Genomic DNA, 17,670 nt, shown 5'->3' with positions numbered 1-17,670 from the left:
GTTAATCCAAGGCAAAGATGACGCACTATCTGATTCTCCTCTGTGTGGAGTAGCCTCTTACAACGTTGACAGTACAAAAAAAAAATAAAGCACAGAGAAAAATGAATTACAAGTGAGATGATTTAACTGTGCAGATCAGTGTTATATTTATAGCACTGGTCGGGGCGCCCCGAAGGGGTTCTGGGCACCTGGGGGGGATAAAATTTTATCTCCCAATGATCAAATCGCGTTTGACGCGATCCTGGTCAAAATCCGGGTCCGGGCGCCCGGACTGCTCCGGGCGCCTCGGAGCAAAAAGTCAACATTTGTTGACTTTTTGTCCGAGACCTCTTCTCTGGTTCATTCCCGCCTCAGTTTGGGTCTTTCGCTCCATCTTCGCTAGCTTGGGTGATCTCTGCCATCCAGAATAGGGCTCACCCGAACACAAGTTTCGACCTTCTCCTCGAGCAGCCTTCCTTCCCGGTTTCTCGTCCCTCGAACGTCGCGCACGTTCTTCTCGTCCACCGGTGTACTCTTCCGCGGTCACCTCATCCCTCGAACGCACTGAGCCCGTCGGCTCTCTCCTCGTGTCGTCCTTCTCGCTAGCCGCGTCTTCCACTCGACTTCCTGTGTTCCTAAGCTCCTGCACACTTAGACACAAGGGTTAGACAACGCAAGACCTAACTTAGCTTGTTTGATCACATCAAAACAGCTTGGAGTTCCAACAAACCATATTGCAGAAGTTGATTAAATATCTATTTCAAGGATTGGCTTCCAGGTCGTTGGCGAGGCACTCGGCCTTCTATGTTATAGGATCATCTACCACTTCCTAGACAAAGCCTTTCAAAGAAATTGAATAATTAAACTCCTTACAGTAAATCCTAGGTTTAACTAAAGAGACCTCAATCGAAGCACAAGATCGAAACACAAAATCGATACATAAAATTGAAACACAAAATCGCTAGCCTCTTGTGTTGGTATTTCAGGATCCATACAAAGAAAAACTAAATTAGTATGCAGCGGAATAAATAACTAGTTATACCTTTCTTTGTAACCTAAAGACCTCTTAATCTTCTATTGTGTTCCTCTCCTCTTGTTGGACGTCTTGTGGGTGACAATCTACCAAGACGAAGACACCCGACCTTCTCCTTCTTTTCCAAGCTTTCGGCCACCAAAGAATACAAAGTGAAGAGTGTTGGTGCAATCGACCTCTAGTGTTTCAATGTTTGACAATATGACTAAGGGTTGGCTCAAACATGACTTGATGTTTGGGAGTGAGAAGTCTAGTCAGGACTAAATGACTAGCAAAGGTAAGTCCTAAACAAAGGTTAGGCAAAGTGGAAGTCCCGGTGAGTGAAGTCGAGCCCTAGTAAGTGAAACTAGGTGGTGGAAGTCCTGGTGAGTGAAGCCGGGCCCTAGTGAGTGAAGCTAAGTGGTGGAAGTCTCGGTGAGTGAAGTCGGGCCCCAGTGAGTGAAGCTAGGTGGAGGAAATCCTGGTGAGTGAAGCCAGACCCTAGTGAGTGAAGCTAGATGGAGGAAGTCCTGGTGAGTGAAGCCAGGCAATGGAAGTCCTAGTGAGTGAAGCTAGGCAACCGTAGGAGGTAATCCTAGGTTATACTTGAATTTTGTTAATACTGTACTAACTCAGTGTCGCGGAGAAGCTCAGCTAGGTTGACAGGCTAACCAGATAGCTGACACAAAGTCTAGACGGGTCGAAGGGCTGACCAAACGTCTGGCAGGTAAGTGGAGGTAAGTCATTGGAGGAAAGTGTCTGTGAGGACGCGTTCCCTAGAAGGGAACATTAGGTGTCGATCTGACTTAGACCCATTTCGGAAATCTAAGTCGAGATCTTGACTAGATTTTGGTCTCGAGAAGACGGAATCTAATTAGTATTCTTCTTTAACTGTGCTAACACTTTATTTTGCAGGGTAGTTTGCATTTTGCCTCGGACTAACTCTTTTCTGCAGGTTGCTGAAAAAGTGAAGGTCCGGGCGCCCGGAATGCAAAATATATCCAAAACGTCATTTCGCCACGTGAAGCATCCTAGTTGGGTCGGCTACGTCATATTCAGGGCGCTCTGGAGGTTTCAGGCGCCCCGAACCTCCTATATAAGGAGTGGACTCAAAAGAACAACAAACGATCTGCTCTCCCGTGCTCTTGCAACGCCTCTCCGACAAAGTGTTGTTGTTTTCATTTTCTTATTTGTCGGTATTATTTCTTAAAAGCAATTATGTACTTTACTATTGTAACACTTTCTGAATTGCTAGTGAATTCCCAACGAAAGCACTCGACGAGTGCGAGCCTTGGAGTAAGAGTCGTCGAAGGCTCCGAACCAAGTAAAAAATACTTGTGTTAGCGTTGTTCGTTTTCTCTTTTCACTGCGTACTTCTTCAAAAAATTTTAATCGATATTTACCCCCCTCTATCGAACGCTTACAATCCAACAAAGAGGCCTCCTCCTCCTCCTCCTCCTCCTTCTTCTTCTCCTCCAAGCATCCGACCACAAGGTGAAGGTCCTTCTCCAAGTGTCGCTGGCCCTTATGAAGAGGAAAGGGATAAAAAGGGAAGAGTCGGCCACAAGAAATTAGAAGAGGAGCCTTAGGTTGTGTATAGAGAGCATCCCCTCCTCCTCTTTTATAATCTTTGCTAGCGGCTAATAAGAAAAGTTTTTAATAAAATTTCCTTTTATTTGCTATTGTAGATGGTTAAAAAAGAAAAGATTTTAACAAAATTAAAATCTCTCTTTTAAACCATTGTAAATAGTTATAAAAGGAAATATTATAATAAAATTTTGCTTTAAACAAAATCTTCCTTTTATTCCTATAATGATTGGTTACAAAAAATGAAAGATTTTAACAAAATTAAAATCTCTCTTTTAACCATTGTAGATAACTACAAAAAGAAAATATTTTAACAAAATTAAAATATCTTTTTTAACCATTATATATAAATACAAAAAAGGAAATATTTTAACAAAATTAAAATCTCTCTTTTAACCGTTGTAGATAACTAAAAAAAAATTTAACAAAATTAAAAATTTTCTTTTAATCCATTGTAGAAAACTATAAAAGAAAATATTTTAACAAAATTTTATTTTCAACAAACTTCCTTTTCTCTTCTTGTATGGTTGGCCCCATGCTTGGGCACCAAGCATGGCTTGGCCGACCCACATCTTGGGCACCAAGATGGCTTGGCCGACTCCTTGCTTGGGCACCAAGCAAGGATGTGGCCGACCCCTCATTTGGGTAAGAAGGAAAATCAAAATGGGTGAACGCGAGGCTTTATAGAGGCTACAGCAGGGACCGAGAGGAGGAATTAGTTTTGACCTCCTGATGAACTTGAGCTTCCTGTGTTCGACCCGAACACCCAATTCAAGTTCATCAATAATAACTCATACCACTAAAGAGTTATTATTGAACTACCGCACCAATCCCATATTACGTTATGGACTCCTTATCACAAGTGCATTAATCTTCTTGTGTTTAAGATATCGAATGTTCATTAATTAAATGAGTTACTGACAACTCACTTAATTAATATCTAGCTCCAAGAGTAGTACCACTCAACTTCATTGTCATGTCGGACTAAGTCCATCTGCAGGGTTTACATTACAATCCGTATGAGCTCCTCAAGGGGGCATCATCAACCTAGATAAATTAGGACACAGTTTCCTTCTATAATCAACAACACACCATATAAATAATATTATTTTCTAACTTATTGGGCCTATTGATTTAACGAATAAATCTCACCCATTGATAAATCAAAGAAATAAATATTAAGTATATGTGCTTGTTATTATATCGGGATTAAGAGTACGCACATCCATAATAACAGAGGTTATGTTCTTTTATGCAATTAGTATAAAAGAAACAACCTCAAATAGTCCTGCTCAATATACACATAGTGTACTAGTGTAATTTTATAGTCAAAATAAACTAGTACCAAATTATAGTACAATCATTCCAATGGTTTATCCCAATCCATCTTGGTTGTGAGCTACTATTTATAATTTATAAGAAACTGATAACATGATCTTCTGTGTGACACCACACACCATGTTATCTGCAATATAAATTAAATGGACAACTACATTTTAGTAAATGCAGACATTTGACCAATGTGATTCTCATTTCAAAATAAATGTTCATACAAAAAGCTAGGCTTTTAGTATACATCCTAACAGACCCTCCGATGCTCAAGTCAATCACTAGCGATGAAGTAGAAAGCGGAGCAAAATGAACAGTAGCGAGAACAGTGTCTATCGCGTATTGCATACCTCCGTCGATGCTTGGACTCCCCTTTATATAGAGCTCCTGTAACGTGTGTGCATGCTCCCCAAGGTGATCACGCTTCTCAAAGTTTTTCCTAAAAAGACTTGTCAATAAAGTGTCCCTGACACAATGCCTCAACAGGTCAAGCATATATTTGAAGTGATAGTGGAAGCGTCCACCATACGATCTTCTAGTTGTCCATGCCCAGTGTCGGCGTCACTAATTCCCAAAAGGATGTCGATGGATACTAGAGAGAGAGTATGCTGCTAGGCTGAGCGGGTTGGCCGCTTGGCCAGAACTTCGTTGTTCCTGTGTCCCGTCCGCTCAGCCGGAACTCCACTGTGCTTGTGTGATTGTGTCACGTCCGCTCGGTCGGAATTCCACTGTGCCTGTGTCACGTCCGCTCGGCCAACGTTCCACTCTGCCTGTCGAGTCCTGCTGTCTGGCTGAGCGGGGTAGCTACTCGGCCCGACTTCTGCACACCATTTCTTCCTCCGTTCGGCGTTCAATACTCCATTAAGCGTCAGTCCTTTGACACCTCCTCATGTCAAAGGCGAGGTCGAACCGGAACACTCTCCCCCAATCGGAGCATGGTAGCCTCGACCGGCTGATGATATCTGAGAGTTGACCTGATCGTCTGACCGGTCGATGATATCTGAGCATTGACCACCTTGACTTTGACTTCCACCGTGATAACTCTCCTCCGTAGGGTGGACCCCTCCTTATCACCTCATCAGTACCCATTGTTTAAAGGTTGCAAGGATGTTAGATAAGATACAACAATAATTGAAAACTCTTGATGTTAGAAATGATACTAAGTAGTTTTTTTTTTCTTTTGTAATGCAAGTTGATGGATGTATCGAGATAAACATATATGCTTATGTTATGTATTCTAAGCTTATGCTACTTATGTTATAAATAATCTTCAAGCATTCTCTAGATCTTCATTGTTTGTTTAGGGATATAATTGAGATATAATTGAAACATTAGGGATATTTTAATGAATTACCTCTCAATAAATGAATAACAAATTCAATTTAAGTGTTTTGATGCCCAATTTTCCATGGGTTGTACTTATATTGTATGAATTACAAATAAAATAATTTTGGCTAAATTGATCTTGTTTTTTTAGTGTTGTAAATATTGTTAGTTGGAATAAAATTGAGTTCTGGATTTCTATTTATAATTTTATGAATGTGTTTGTGTTTTATCTTCTTTAATTGAATGATTGAAAGATAGTGATTATCAATAAACTGAATAATGTATTCAATTTAAGTAATCTGATACCCAATTTTGTATATTTTAAACTTTATGGTATGACTTATAAATTAATTTATTTTTACTATATTGTTAATTTATTTTTATGCAAAAATGAGAAAGAAACCTCTAAAAATAAAGAAGGTTATAGGGAGCAAGAGCAAGAGCAAGAGAAGCAAGTAATCTTATTCTCGTTGTTTGTCGAGAAATATTGGATGAAGTGTTACCAAACTTGGGTATTAGATAAAAAGAGAAGATTAAAAATACTCCACTTGCTCCGTGGCTTGAGATGCCTAAAATACCTATTAGTAGTACTAGAATAGATTTAGTTTTAAAGAGATTCTAACAATTGCCTTCATTTTTTCTTATTTGGTGACAATATTATAATTTCGTTCACATCGACTTACCCATTTAGGGCAATCAGTTGATCTGGATGTGAGCATAGAGTCCAAATTTGTTACTTAACTATTTGGAAGAATAGTTGATAACCTAAATAGGACCATAATTCATGATAATAGGTGTTTATTAGTTAGATTAGAAAAGGATTTTGAAGTAGATGGTTTTTTAGATTGTTTATTTATCTTCTATTTAACTATATTATTTTTTCTATTGCTAACTATTTCACTCATCAATTTATTATTCCTATATTGTAACCTGACGAGATTCTTTGATTACTGGTGGGAAGATGTAGCATACAGATTTTTATGCCACCAAATTATATTTTTTTGTAATGGCAAAAAAAAAGGTTGGTGACAAAATGTATATAGATGGTTGTCTATTGGCTTGATGGTGAGTTTTAAATTTTTAAAATGCATTTTTGATATGTTTCATATTATTATATTAATCTCTTTTTATGTATTGAGACATGGTTATATGAAAGAATTCATTCATTTGGATATACATGATCTTTATGTTGTCTCCGGTTGTTTAAGTAGAAATAGAATAAAATTTCAATTAAATATGATGTGTTGAGAGATTATTTACCGCAATTAATTTTACTAGGGTAAATTATTATGTTTTTAGTATACTTTTTTATAAATATGCCTATTGAAGTGATATTTTATTTATAATTATAAAAATATGTTGAATATAATCTCATTTTCGGATGAGAAGATATTGTTAAGTGACAAGCAAGAAAGTTTTAAGTAAATATAAAAATAATGAAATTTTTTTGTTAAATAATGATAATAAGATAATTTTTTACTATATTAAACTTATTTTTTTCTCTTATTCACTGATTTTTTTCTTGGTTTGAACAAGTAAGGTGCTATTTTATTTCAAAGGTTTGATCGCCTCTACAATTTTAGCCGCCGAATCGATTTGATGAGCATGGTTATAGATAATTTAGGATAGAAACCAATTTTAAAAATTAAAAGGATAAAAATATTAGGAATTTAATTAAAACCTAGAGCAATGAGGTAAATCCTTATCCATTAAAAAGTTAAAACAAACAAAATTTGTTTATAGGAAATAGAAACGTTTGACCCTTGACGTTTACCACACCACCACACCGTGCCCTAACACCTATGTACCTATATTTATCATCCTATCCCTAATAGATGGATTCCAAAATAACATATCCAAATTATAAAAAATCCCATAAAAATCAAGTGTCAAATTTGTACCCTAAAAATAATTGCAAATATGATCGAAATAATAAATGCCCAAGTTTCCTTGAGGTTCCAATTCCAATACGATCCCCATACTTCATTAGTCCATAATGCTCCCCAAAGAATTCCTATGGTTAATATATCCATGTGATCACACTAGGTACCATTAAGTTAACAAATTTAATAATTTAATTAGTATAAACCAATTCAGAATTTAACGAGGTTTAAAAATAAATTTCTAAGAATTACCCACATGATTTAATCTAGATAACTCAAATTCAAAATATAATCTGGGCTGAAACAAAATCAAATCATAATAAATTTATATTTTTACCTCTTTTATCAAACGAAATAAAATAGAATTTAGCTGGAAGAAATATTATGGAAACTGCTTATTTTTCACTTATCTGTTCTATAATCTTGTAAATAACATATGGAAAATCGTTAATTTTATATTTTATAAATAATTTAAAATCGACATTTGTTTTATCAAATTAAACTCTTAAAATCTATTACAATGCAAGGTCGCCTCTTTTTAGGAAACTTTCAGGATTAAGAACAGACATGGAAGAATTGAATCCATGATGATCCGTGGAGGTTCCAATCGATTGAAACTATCCACTGTTTCAATCGATCAAGCCACAGAATCATAACTCATCTTCTACTCTAAATTTTTTCTCATGAAAGTGCTCCCTTGGTTTAAACAATCCTTCTTTTAACATGCCGCTTAGATAACTTTCAGATCAGATAATCTGCAACGAAAATTAACGATATCGAAAGCAAAATTAGTGTAAAGTTCCTTTTAAAAGTTTCAAATTTAAGTGGTAGAATTAACTAAAGGTATCTAGCGGTGCAAAACTCCTCCACAAAAAACCGGTCATATTTGAAAAAGGCGACAATTTTTATACATACAAATCTGCACTATCGACCAATTTTGTGGAAAATGAAGAATTTTTAAACTGAAAACTGCGCTCAAAAGAACTGGATCTCAAACGGTTCGGTAAAATCTCGACGAAAAGAAATCAACAAAGTACACCATAAAATTGACTGATTGTGCTCGTTGCTCAGCTAACCGCACAGGAACTAATTTCCCATCCCATTAAGCATTCCGAAAATGCCGTCGATAGAAAAATTAGATTCATCACCGCAACTTAATCATCCCGAAATCGAAAAACACTATTAAAAAAATCGAGCAATTAAAAAAGGGAGAGGAAGAATAGAAGGGCTCGCCATGATGTACAGGTGTGTCGGAAAGGCGTAGACGCCTTTACGACGAGCGAACCATTTTCTTCATCCTCTAACCATTTTCTTCATCCTCCTCCGTCGCATTCTCTGATCCAAGCATCACCAGGAGCACTTGGAAACATAGAGAGGACGTGAGGAGAAGCGTCGCGGCTGGGGAAGACAACGAACTGTAAACCCTAAATTTATTTGGGCATATGGGAGGGTATTTATATAGTGAAGAAGTAGGAAGGACGCTAGCTCAATTTCTCATACTTCTAAGGGTATTTTTGAAAATCTATATTAAATGAGGAAAGCATCAAATTTTACGAGCAAAAATGAATTAAACAATTAAAATGATTAACTCTAATTTAAATTTATTTTATTATTTAAAAATTTTATATTTTTAATTTATTTGATTGTTTAATGGGTTTGATATTATAAATTTATTTATTTTAAAATTTTATTTATAAATTTGATAAAACAGTTTATTGATGAATATATACATATTTTTGTTCATGAATATTAATAAATAAATAAAACATATATCGGCACCGAATCCGAACTCGATCCCTTTTCTCACCAACTTCCAATTCATGGTGTTCGAGATCCCATCGGCTCGCATCCAGCAACTCCAAGAGGGTCTCCGGCGGGAGGCCGGCTTGTCGTCCAATGAACCGGCCGACTCAGCGCCGCAACTTCCTTCCATACGCGACGCGGTTGCTGCACTCGATCCGGAACTCTCTCCCTCCCTCCGTTGCGAACGGTGCCGCGGCGGTCTCCTCCGTGGCCTGCAGTCCACGATCTGTATCTATTGCGGCCACGATCGGAGGAAGGAAGGCTCATCTCATTCGATCTCCTTCAATTCCACCGTTGGGTGCCGAAAGCTTCTCGATTTCCTCGGGCTGGATGGATCTGTGAGTAAATTTCTCTTCTTTGGGCTCAATCCTTTCTTGTTTTACTAATGAGCTACTTTCTGCGAGCCTATCGATGAATATTTGATGAAATTTGCATTTTTCTGAAGAAATTCTTGTTCTGCTTACTCGTTCAACTCGAAAGGATGAGCTATAGACTCAGGAAAGAGAAAAAATCATGAAAAGAAAGGAAAAGTTCTACACCCAATTCTTATTTAAGATTGAGAGCACCAACAATTGTTTTTATTTATTTATTTTATAAATGACTTCGTTTCTTATTGATTAGTCAGTTAAGAAAATAGATGTATTTTCTTTCATATTTGCAACAAGTAGAAAAATACAGTGTTAACACTGAAATATCTTTCTTAATTAAAAATTTTCTGATCTGCATTGTAGCTCTCATTGTTGGTTGCTACACCTGGATCACCGTTCTATTTCCCCTTACAAAAATTTGTACAAGCACATAACTTAACCTAGCTATCCATGTGCTCTACTGAAGTTAAACTTGGATTGCAAACGATGCTTAACATTATTAATCCAAGTTGATCTTCAGAAGTTAAACTTGGATTGGAAATGATATTTAAAATTTTTACTCCAAGTTTAACCGATATGATTTTCCTAAGTTAAACCATATTACAGAAGGTAATTAAATATCTATTTCAAATATTAGCTTCCAGGTTAAACATGGCGAGGCACTAGACCTTCTTGGTTATAGGATCATCCACCACTTCCTAGACAAAGTCTTTCAAAGAAATTGGATATTTAACTTCTTATAGTAACCCTAGTTTTAACTACAGAGACCACAATAGAAACACAAGATCGAAACTCAAAATTGAAATACAAAATCGATAGCACGAAATCGATAGCCTCTTGTGTTGGTGTTTCAGAATCCATGCAAAGAAAACTAACTAATTAATTCGAAGCGGAAACCATTAATTAGTTATACCTTTCTTTGTAACTAAAGACCTCTTGATCTTTTGTTGTATTCCTCTCCTCCTCTTGGACGTTGTGTAGGCAACGATCTACTAAGATGGAATCCACCCGAACTACTTTTTCTCCTCCAAGACTCTCGAGCCACCAACGGATGCCAAACTAGGAAACTCCTTCTCTTCTTCTTCCCCTCCAAGCAACCGATCGCCTAGGTACTTCTTGTCTTCTCCTTCAAGCTCCGGCCTTAGAAGGAAGAAAAGGAGGAAGAAGGGAATATAGATGCCGCTGGCCTTAAGGGAAGAGAGAAGGAAAGGGCCGGCCACAGGCAAGAAGAAGAGGAGAATAATAATATGTGTTACACCATAAGGCATCACCTCCTCTTCTTTTGTAATCCTTGGTCATGGCAAAAAAGGAAAGTTTTAAACATAATTAAAACTTCCTTATTTGTGGCCTCCCTTTAAAAAAGGAAATTTTAACAACAATTAAAATCTCTCTTTTCTAAATTTCCTATTGTACATGACAATAAAGAAAAGTTTTAAAATTAATCTCTCTCTTTTAAATCATGTAGACATCTACAAAAGAGGAAAGATTAAAATCAAAACTTCTTTTTTAAATCATGGTCACACAAAAAAAAAAGTTTTATCAAAATTAAAATCTCTCTTTTAGACATTATAGATAACTACAAATAAGGAAAGATTTTAACAAAATTAAAATCTCTTTTTAATCTTTTGTAGATAGCTATAAAAGGAAAGATTTTAAAATTTAAAATTCTCTTTTAAAAACCATGTGGATAACTATAAAAGGAAAGATTTAAACAAAATTAAAATATTTCTTTTAACTATTGTAGATGATTACAAAAAAGGAAAGATTTTAACAAAAATAAAATCTCTCTTTTAGCCATTGTAGATAACTACAAATAAGGAAAGATTTTAACAAAATTTTGTTTTTAATCAAAAACTTCCTTTTCCTTTTACTTTGGCCGGCCCCATGCTTGGTCACCAAACATGGCTTGGCCGACCCCTACTTGGGCTCCATGAAGGACTTGGCCGCCACATCTTGGACACCAAGATGTGCTTGGCCGGCCACAACATGGACTAGAAGATGACTTAAGGTGGATACAAGGCTTTATAGAGGCTACAACAGGGACCGAGGGGAGAAATTGATTTTGGTCTCCCGATGAGCTTGAGCTTCCTGTGTTCGCCCCGAACATCCAACTCAAGTTCATCAATAATAACTCATACCACTAAAGAGTTATTATTGAACTACCGCACCAATCCCAAATTACATTATGGGCTCCTTCTTATCATAAGTGTGTTAGTCTCCCTATGTTTAAGATATTGAATGTCCACTAATTAAATGTGTTACTGACAACTCATTTAATTAATATCTAGCTCCAAGAGTAGTATCACTCAACTTCATTGTCATGCCGGACTAGGTCCACCTACAGGGTTTACATGACAATCCTTATGAGCTCCTCGAGGGGATATCATCAACCTAGATTACTAGGACACAGTTTCCTTCTATAATCAACAACACACCATATAAATAATATCATTTCCTAACTTATCGGCCCTATTGATTTAACGAACTAAATCTCACCCTTTGATAAATTAAAGAAATAAATACTAAGTATATGTGCTTGTTATTATATCGGGATTAAGAATACGCACATCCATAATAACAGAGGTTTTGTTCTTTTATGCAGTCAGTATAAAAAGAAACAACCTCAAATGGTTCTGCTCAATACACACATAGTGTACTAGTGTAACTTTATAGTCAAGATAAACTAATACCAAATTACACTACAACCATTCCAATGGTTTGTCCCAATCCATCTTGGTTGTGAGCTACTATTTATAATTTATAAGGAACTGATAACATGATCTTCTGTGTGGCACCACACACCATGTTATCTACACTATAAATTAAATGGGCAACTGCATTTAACATAAATGCAGACATTTGACCAATGTGATTCTTATGTTCATACAAAAAGCTAGGATTTTAGTATACATCCCAACACTCATCTCATATCTTCTGTAAATTTGTGATCTTTATCATGTGTTTCACGCTTACTCTAACCATGCATAATGGAAGAGACGACAAATTGAATATCTCAAAGTTTGCGTATGCATTAAGTCATTGGGTTCGTGCTTACTTGTGTTTGGCATCCTAGATGAATATTATTCAAATGGTTAACTTTCACGTTGAAATGATGTAGGGTTGAACTGTGTGATCCAAGTTCTCAGATATCTGTCCTTTTGTGGTGAGAAGCATTGATTAACATGATGATTTTTGACAATGAATTAAGTGTATCTAGTAGTCTCTTTTGATGCTCTATGTTACCTTAGTATTTTTTGGCCTTATGATAGTGTAACAAAACTATGCTCCTTGTTAAGGACTCATAGCTCATGATATCATATTCCAAACTCGAAATTGTACTAATATCAATAATTATTTTATCTAATATTATGGTAGATCAAAAGTTACTCTTTACTATATTCAGATATACTTCTGGATGAATGGACCTCTGGCTCATTCATTATTGAATTGGTAATTGGCAACAATAGTGAAGGAACAGGGATTGAACATTGTTGATAACTGATCAGCTAATCACAGTGATATCTATACTGCTAGCTTTGAACTTTCCAGGTAACACCTAAGCATATTTACTTGAGCCATTCTGCAGGAAACTGTTTTACCGGACATGGAGACAAGTGGTTCAAAAAAGGGTCAGGACACACCCAAGAGTGAGTTAGTTTTGTCTGATCTCTTGGACCTTGTATTAAAATGGCCTTCAGATAAGGAGGATATTGATGACACGAGCGGATCACCTGTCCCCAATACAATTGCTTTAACCTTGACTGGAGTTGATCTTGATAATCTTTTTCCTGAAAGAAAGGGAGAGGCATCTTCTATTGCTCCGGATCTCAATGATGACTTTATTCCAAGGCAGAATAGAGAGGCAAAAACTCATGTGTCTTCTGCTTTTGAAGCCTTTAATGTGTTTGGGAAACTTCAAACTTCAGAGATGAAAACAAGCACTTATAGCAGTAATGTTGATGGTTCATTCAGTGCCTGGAATGCTGAGTTTCATCCTGCTAGTGGCACTTCTGCTGTTAGTCCCAAATCACTTGAACTTTTTCAGGATTCTTCAGTTAGCAGTCTTCCTAATGCTGCAATAACTGAAGCTACTAAAGACCAACATGAGAAAATAGGAGCACTTGGAGGAATTCAAAGTCAGTCAGGTCCACCGACATCAGTCAACAAAGAACTTCAAAATGATTTTTGGCCCATGGTGAGTGCAAAAATAGAGCCTTCAAATTCACTCAAAGATGAAACTCACATTGATAAAGGGGATAGTGTCATAAAGAGTATCTCTGGATTTTCTGTTCAAGATGATCTATGGCCTTCAAGCAGCATCACAAAATCTGACACATCTACTCAAAATAATCTGACGGATGATTCCATTGAGGATTGGCAAGATTTTACCGGCTCGGCAAGGAGAACTTCATCAAGTATGCAAAATAGAACTGTAATGAACCTGTTTGGAGATTCTCCTACAACAAAGTCAGATTACCTCTTCCCTGAAAGCAGTGAAAATGCATTGCAAAGTAATAAAACAGTAGTTGGTAAAAGTGATTCTGTTGATGATTGGCAAGATTTTGCTAGCTTAGGACAGCAGGAAAGTTCTATAGCTCATAGGACACAATCAGACATTGCATTAAATAAGTCTGTCACTCCAATGCATATCAGCTCCAATACAAGATCTGATAGTTTGATAAACATGGATGTTGGTCATGATGATTCTTCTGATGTTTGGCAAGATTTTAGCAGTTCTGGTGCTGCAGTTGAAGATGCAATCTATCAAGAAGCACAAAATAGAATCCTCCAAGTTAAGGATCCTTTAAAAACAGATGCAGTTAGTTCCTTGCCTACCAGCAGCACAAAGGATTTGGACAAGAGTAAGCCCTTTCATGGAGATGATGATTCCAATGATTGGCAAGATTTTGCTAGCTTTGCTGAAGTCCCAGCTAAATCATTGATTGTAGAATCTCAGTCTAATTCTACATTTCTTGATCTAACTCCAGAAACAAAGTCAATAGATACTTGGCCTTTGCAAGAAAAAGAATCCACAAATGGGTATGATGATGAGTTTGATGATTGGCAAGATTTTACCAGCTCTGTGGAGGTACGAGAAAGTTCATCTGATCATGGAGAACAATCTATTGTTCCTGTATTTGTGCATCCCTCAGAAACAAATTCAATTCACCATCAAGGTATGAAGACAGATGATGCGGTGGAAATACAAAAGCACCACTCTGATGCGAGTAACAGGCAACTGGATGTTTTGACATTTGATAGGTATACCTTTACCTGCTAGTAGTTTATTTTAAAGGAAAAAACTAAATTATAAAAAAATCGCAATGAGGATAATTGAAAATAGCAAATGATTCATTATTGGATTTGGAAAATGCAGTCTTATGATTTTATTCATATTAAGAAGACTTTCATGCTGACAATATAAACTGCAGTAGTCATATCAAGTTCAAACATCTTTCAGATTATTATCTTATTATTGCTTCCAGACTCCTGTCCTTGTTTCTGTTCCATCCTTTTCCACACAAGCTATACAGTGTTTGATTTTACCTGTTAAGTTACTGTGTAAACTTTGATGGTTACCCGGAGTATCAGAACTGGATTAAAATGAATATGCAGAAAGGAAAAAGTGAAAACAGAAGAAAAGTGCAGTAAATGTTGTGCCTAAGGAAAGAGGAGGGTAGAATGGTTTGTAGTCAGCACTTTGATATATTTAATCATTTATCTCGACTTTTCACTTCTTCTTTTTCAGAGTTTTCAGTTGTACACTATATCTTTGCAGCTGAAAATTTTTGTTAAGAAAGATTTTTGCAGAATCTTAACGAAACAAAATTCTAGTAAAGAATCAGCATAATGATAAATGCTGAATCTGCCAACAAAAGTGTCGGGCAATCATTTAGCTTTTGACATTCTAGATGTGGTCTTTGACAGCTAATGATGGTGGGATGAAGAAAGAGAAATGATGGTAATCCACAAGTAGTATATGAGTTTGACAGATAATAATAATTTATTAATTGGCTTGAAGATTTTCACATGATTTCTATCCTTATATACCAGTAGTCAGCATTAATAGTAGCTTTAGTTCAAGATGAACTCCCTCCATATCCATGGGGCAGGCACTAGGAGGGCCGCTAAGATAGCAGATCTACTTTTTTTTAGTTCAAGATGAAGATTGGAGAATCAGAATTGTTACTATATTTACTAAGGTTATGAGATCAGGATCAGTACAAATAAACTGAAAACAGTGAGATGGAGGGTATGCTTGCAAAACAAATTTGAAGTTAAAAGGGAGTACAAGTGAAAGAGAAAAAAAAAAGCGTTAGATCTCATAACTCTTCTAGTCTATTATTAATTACAAGTTTTTTAGTTTAGGAAAAAAGAGTTACACTTGTGGGGAAAATGGTGAAAAATAACTGTGCACTTGCTCTTTTGCATGGTTACCTGTTTGATTTTTCTAACTCATACCTTTTCCACCTTTCTTGAGTCTTCATACATTTCCTATTCCACTCTCTAAATTTCACTTTCCTTTCTCATGCTATCAGCAGTCTGGCAACTGAGCATTGTGGTGATTAATTAGTAGATATTGCTGGTCCCCAGTTTGTACTGTCGATCCTCTACCCTTTGCATTTGATTTTTCGTCTTTATCTTTCCAGATTTATTTGCTCAACATAATTCAAAGTTAGTTTGTATACTTGTCTTTGCTGAGATTGGACAACATATTGCTGAGTCTTCAATGTGACAATGCATGTGTACATTGCCTGTAAGTCATACTTGAAGCCTGCTGCATTTTTCTCAATTTATCTCCTTTATTTCTAGAACCAATGAAGTGGACAAGAAGACTGCCTTGGATCCTCATTCTATTTTATGGAATGGAAATGAAAACATTGGAAGTTTAGATGCTAATTCAAATTCAGAGCATGCTAAATCCAATGTGGAGATGTTGGTGTCACAGATGCATGATCTTTCGTTCATGCTTGCAGATGAGCTTTCAATCCCAGAGAAGCATAAAAAAAACTAAACTATTCTTCTGTGCCACACCAATTCTTTTATGCAGGTACAAGCACCCTATCCTTTTTCAGTCGGACGCATTTTATATCATTTTGTTCCATTTTTATATTACAGAAAACATCAGTTTGTAAATTTGAAGTTCTAATGTTTGCTTTTATGAACAATAGTCAATGCATGTTTTCACTGCCGATAATCATATGGTTGTTGGATTGGATATGTTTAGTTTTGAAGCCTTAAAATGCATGTCCTCAAGTAACATAACAAAAAATAATGAAATTGATCCAAACATTGCTGGTGTTATTATTTCTTGACTTGATTTATATGTGACATTATTTGCATTTATGTTGCTTCGTCTTATATTCTTTAATTTTGCAATAGAAAGTTGGAGTTTATAACTGCATTTTCTTCCATTCAAACTGACACTTATTTTAGAAATATATTTGAATTAATTTTAATGGATAAGTGATATTTAATACCTTAATTTTATGACATGTGAGATCCTTTTCCGAGTTAATCAACTCAGCTTGTGTGAGATGACAAATTTCTATATTGTTTTTTTAATAATTCAGATATCCAAACTTCACCCGAATTAATCATGCAGATAAAAGATTTTTGTTCGCCTACCAAGTAAATTCTAAGTTCAATTTATGCATATTCAGAAGTTGATTTTTAGGATTTTTGTTCTATTTGAAATCCTCTCTTAAGTATTTTACATCGCATCCATGTCGCTCGTGGTATTTGAAGAATGAGATAAAATCTTTAACTATATTCAAAAAATAATTGAAAAGTAAAATTTTATCTTTAGTAGAGATATTATTTAGTTATTAATTTTTTCTCATTCAATTTTTATATTTTTAATTATTTAAATTATTATATGATTTTCCTTGTATTACTTTCTACATTTGAGAAAATTGTTGCTCTAAGATTTCCTGGATTGTCATGGACTAAGAATTAATGATTGAAAGGATTTGTAGGGTTTAGTGGCAGGCAGGGCTGTTTCTCAGTAAAATGTTGGCTACGAACGCTTTCTAATTAATAGATTAATAGAGCCAAGCTAATGATCCTCAGAATTAGTCGATATAAATTGAATTTTTTTATTAATTAAAAAAAATGATTTGAAGGATAACATGATAAGAGTTTAAACATTTTAAAGAATATTTTAATTACTTAAAATTTGTAAGGATACTTTGGGATTAGGATTAATTTTTTAGTCGGATCTAATCATTCTCAAAATCAAAATTAGTCGGTTTAAACAGAATATTCGGTGTCAATTAAAAAAAAAAATTGGAAGGATAACAAGGTTAGGAGTTTAAACATTTTAAAAATATTTTAATAATTTAAAAGTTATAAGGATACTTTGGATTTAAATCAATTTTAA

General features: G+C 35.6%; 1 protein-coding gene and 1 non-coding gene across 2 annotated transcripts; one reads left to right on the top strand and one right to left on the bottom strand.

Moving 5' to 3' along the window:
* Window positions 1-8,179: 8,179 nt before the first annotated feature.
* On the bottom strand, window positions 8,180-8,269 carry LOC122044802. The gene has a single exon (XR_006129803.1). It is a non-coding gene; the product is annotated as a small nucleolar RNA snoR128 (small nucleolar RNA).
* A 624-nt stretch (window positions 8,270-8,893) lies between these two features.
* LOC122042761 lies at window positions 8,894-16,485 on the top strand. Its single transcript, XM_042603059.1, has 3 exons — window positions 8,894-9,257; window positions 12,874-14,549; window positions 16,101-16,485. The coding sequence occupies exons 1-3, from the start codon at window positions 8,937-8,939 to the stop codon at window positions 16,300-16,302; spliced, it is 2,199 nt and encodes a 732-aa protein (XP_042458993.1). The 5' UTR covers window positions 8,894-8,936; the 3' UTR covers window positions 16,303-16,485.
* The last annotated feature ends 1,185 nt before the right edge of the window (window positions 16,486-17,670 follow it).

The sequence above is a fragment of the Zingiber officinale genome, chromosome 2A (genome assembly GCF_018446385.1).
Source record: "Zingiber officinale cultivar Zhangliang chromosome 2A, Zo_v1.1, whole genome shotgun sequence".
NCBI classification, from domain to species: Eukaryota; Viridiplantae; Streptophyta; class Magnoliopsida; order Zingiberales; family Zingiberaceae; genus Zingiber; species Zingiber officinale.
The sequence above is the reverse complement of the archived record's forward strand: the minus strand, read 5'-3'. Positions and strand labels throughout refer to the sequence as shown.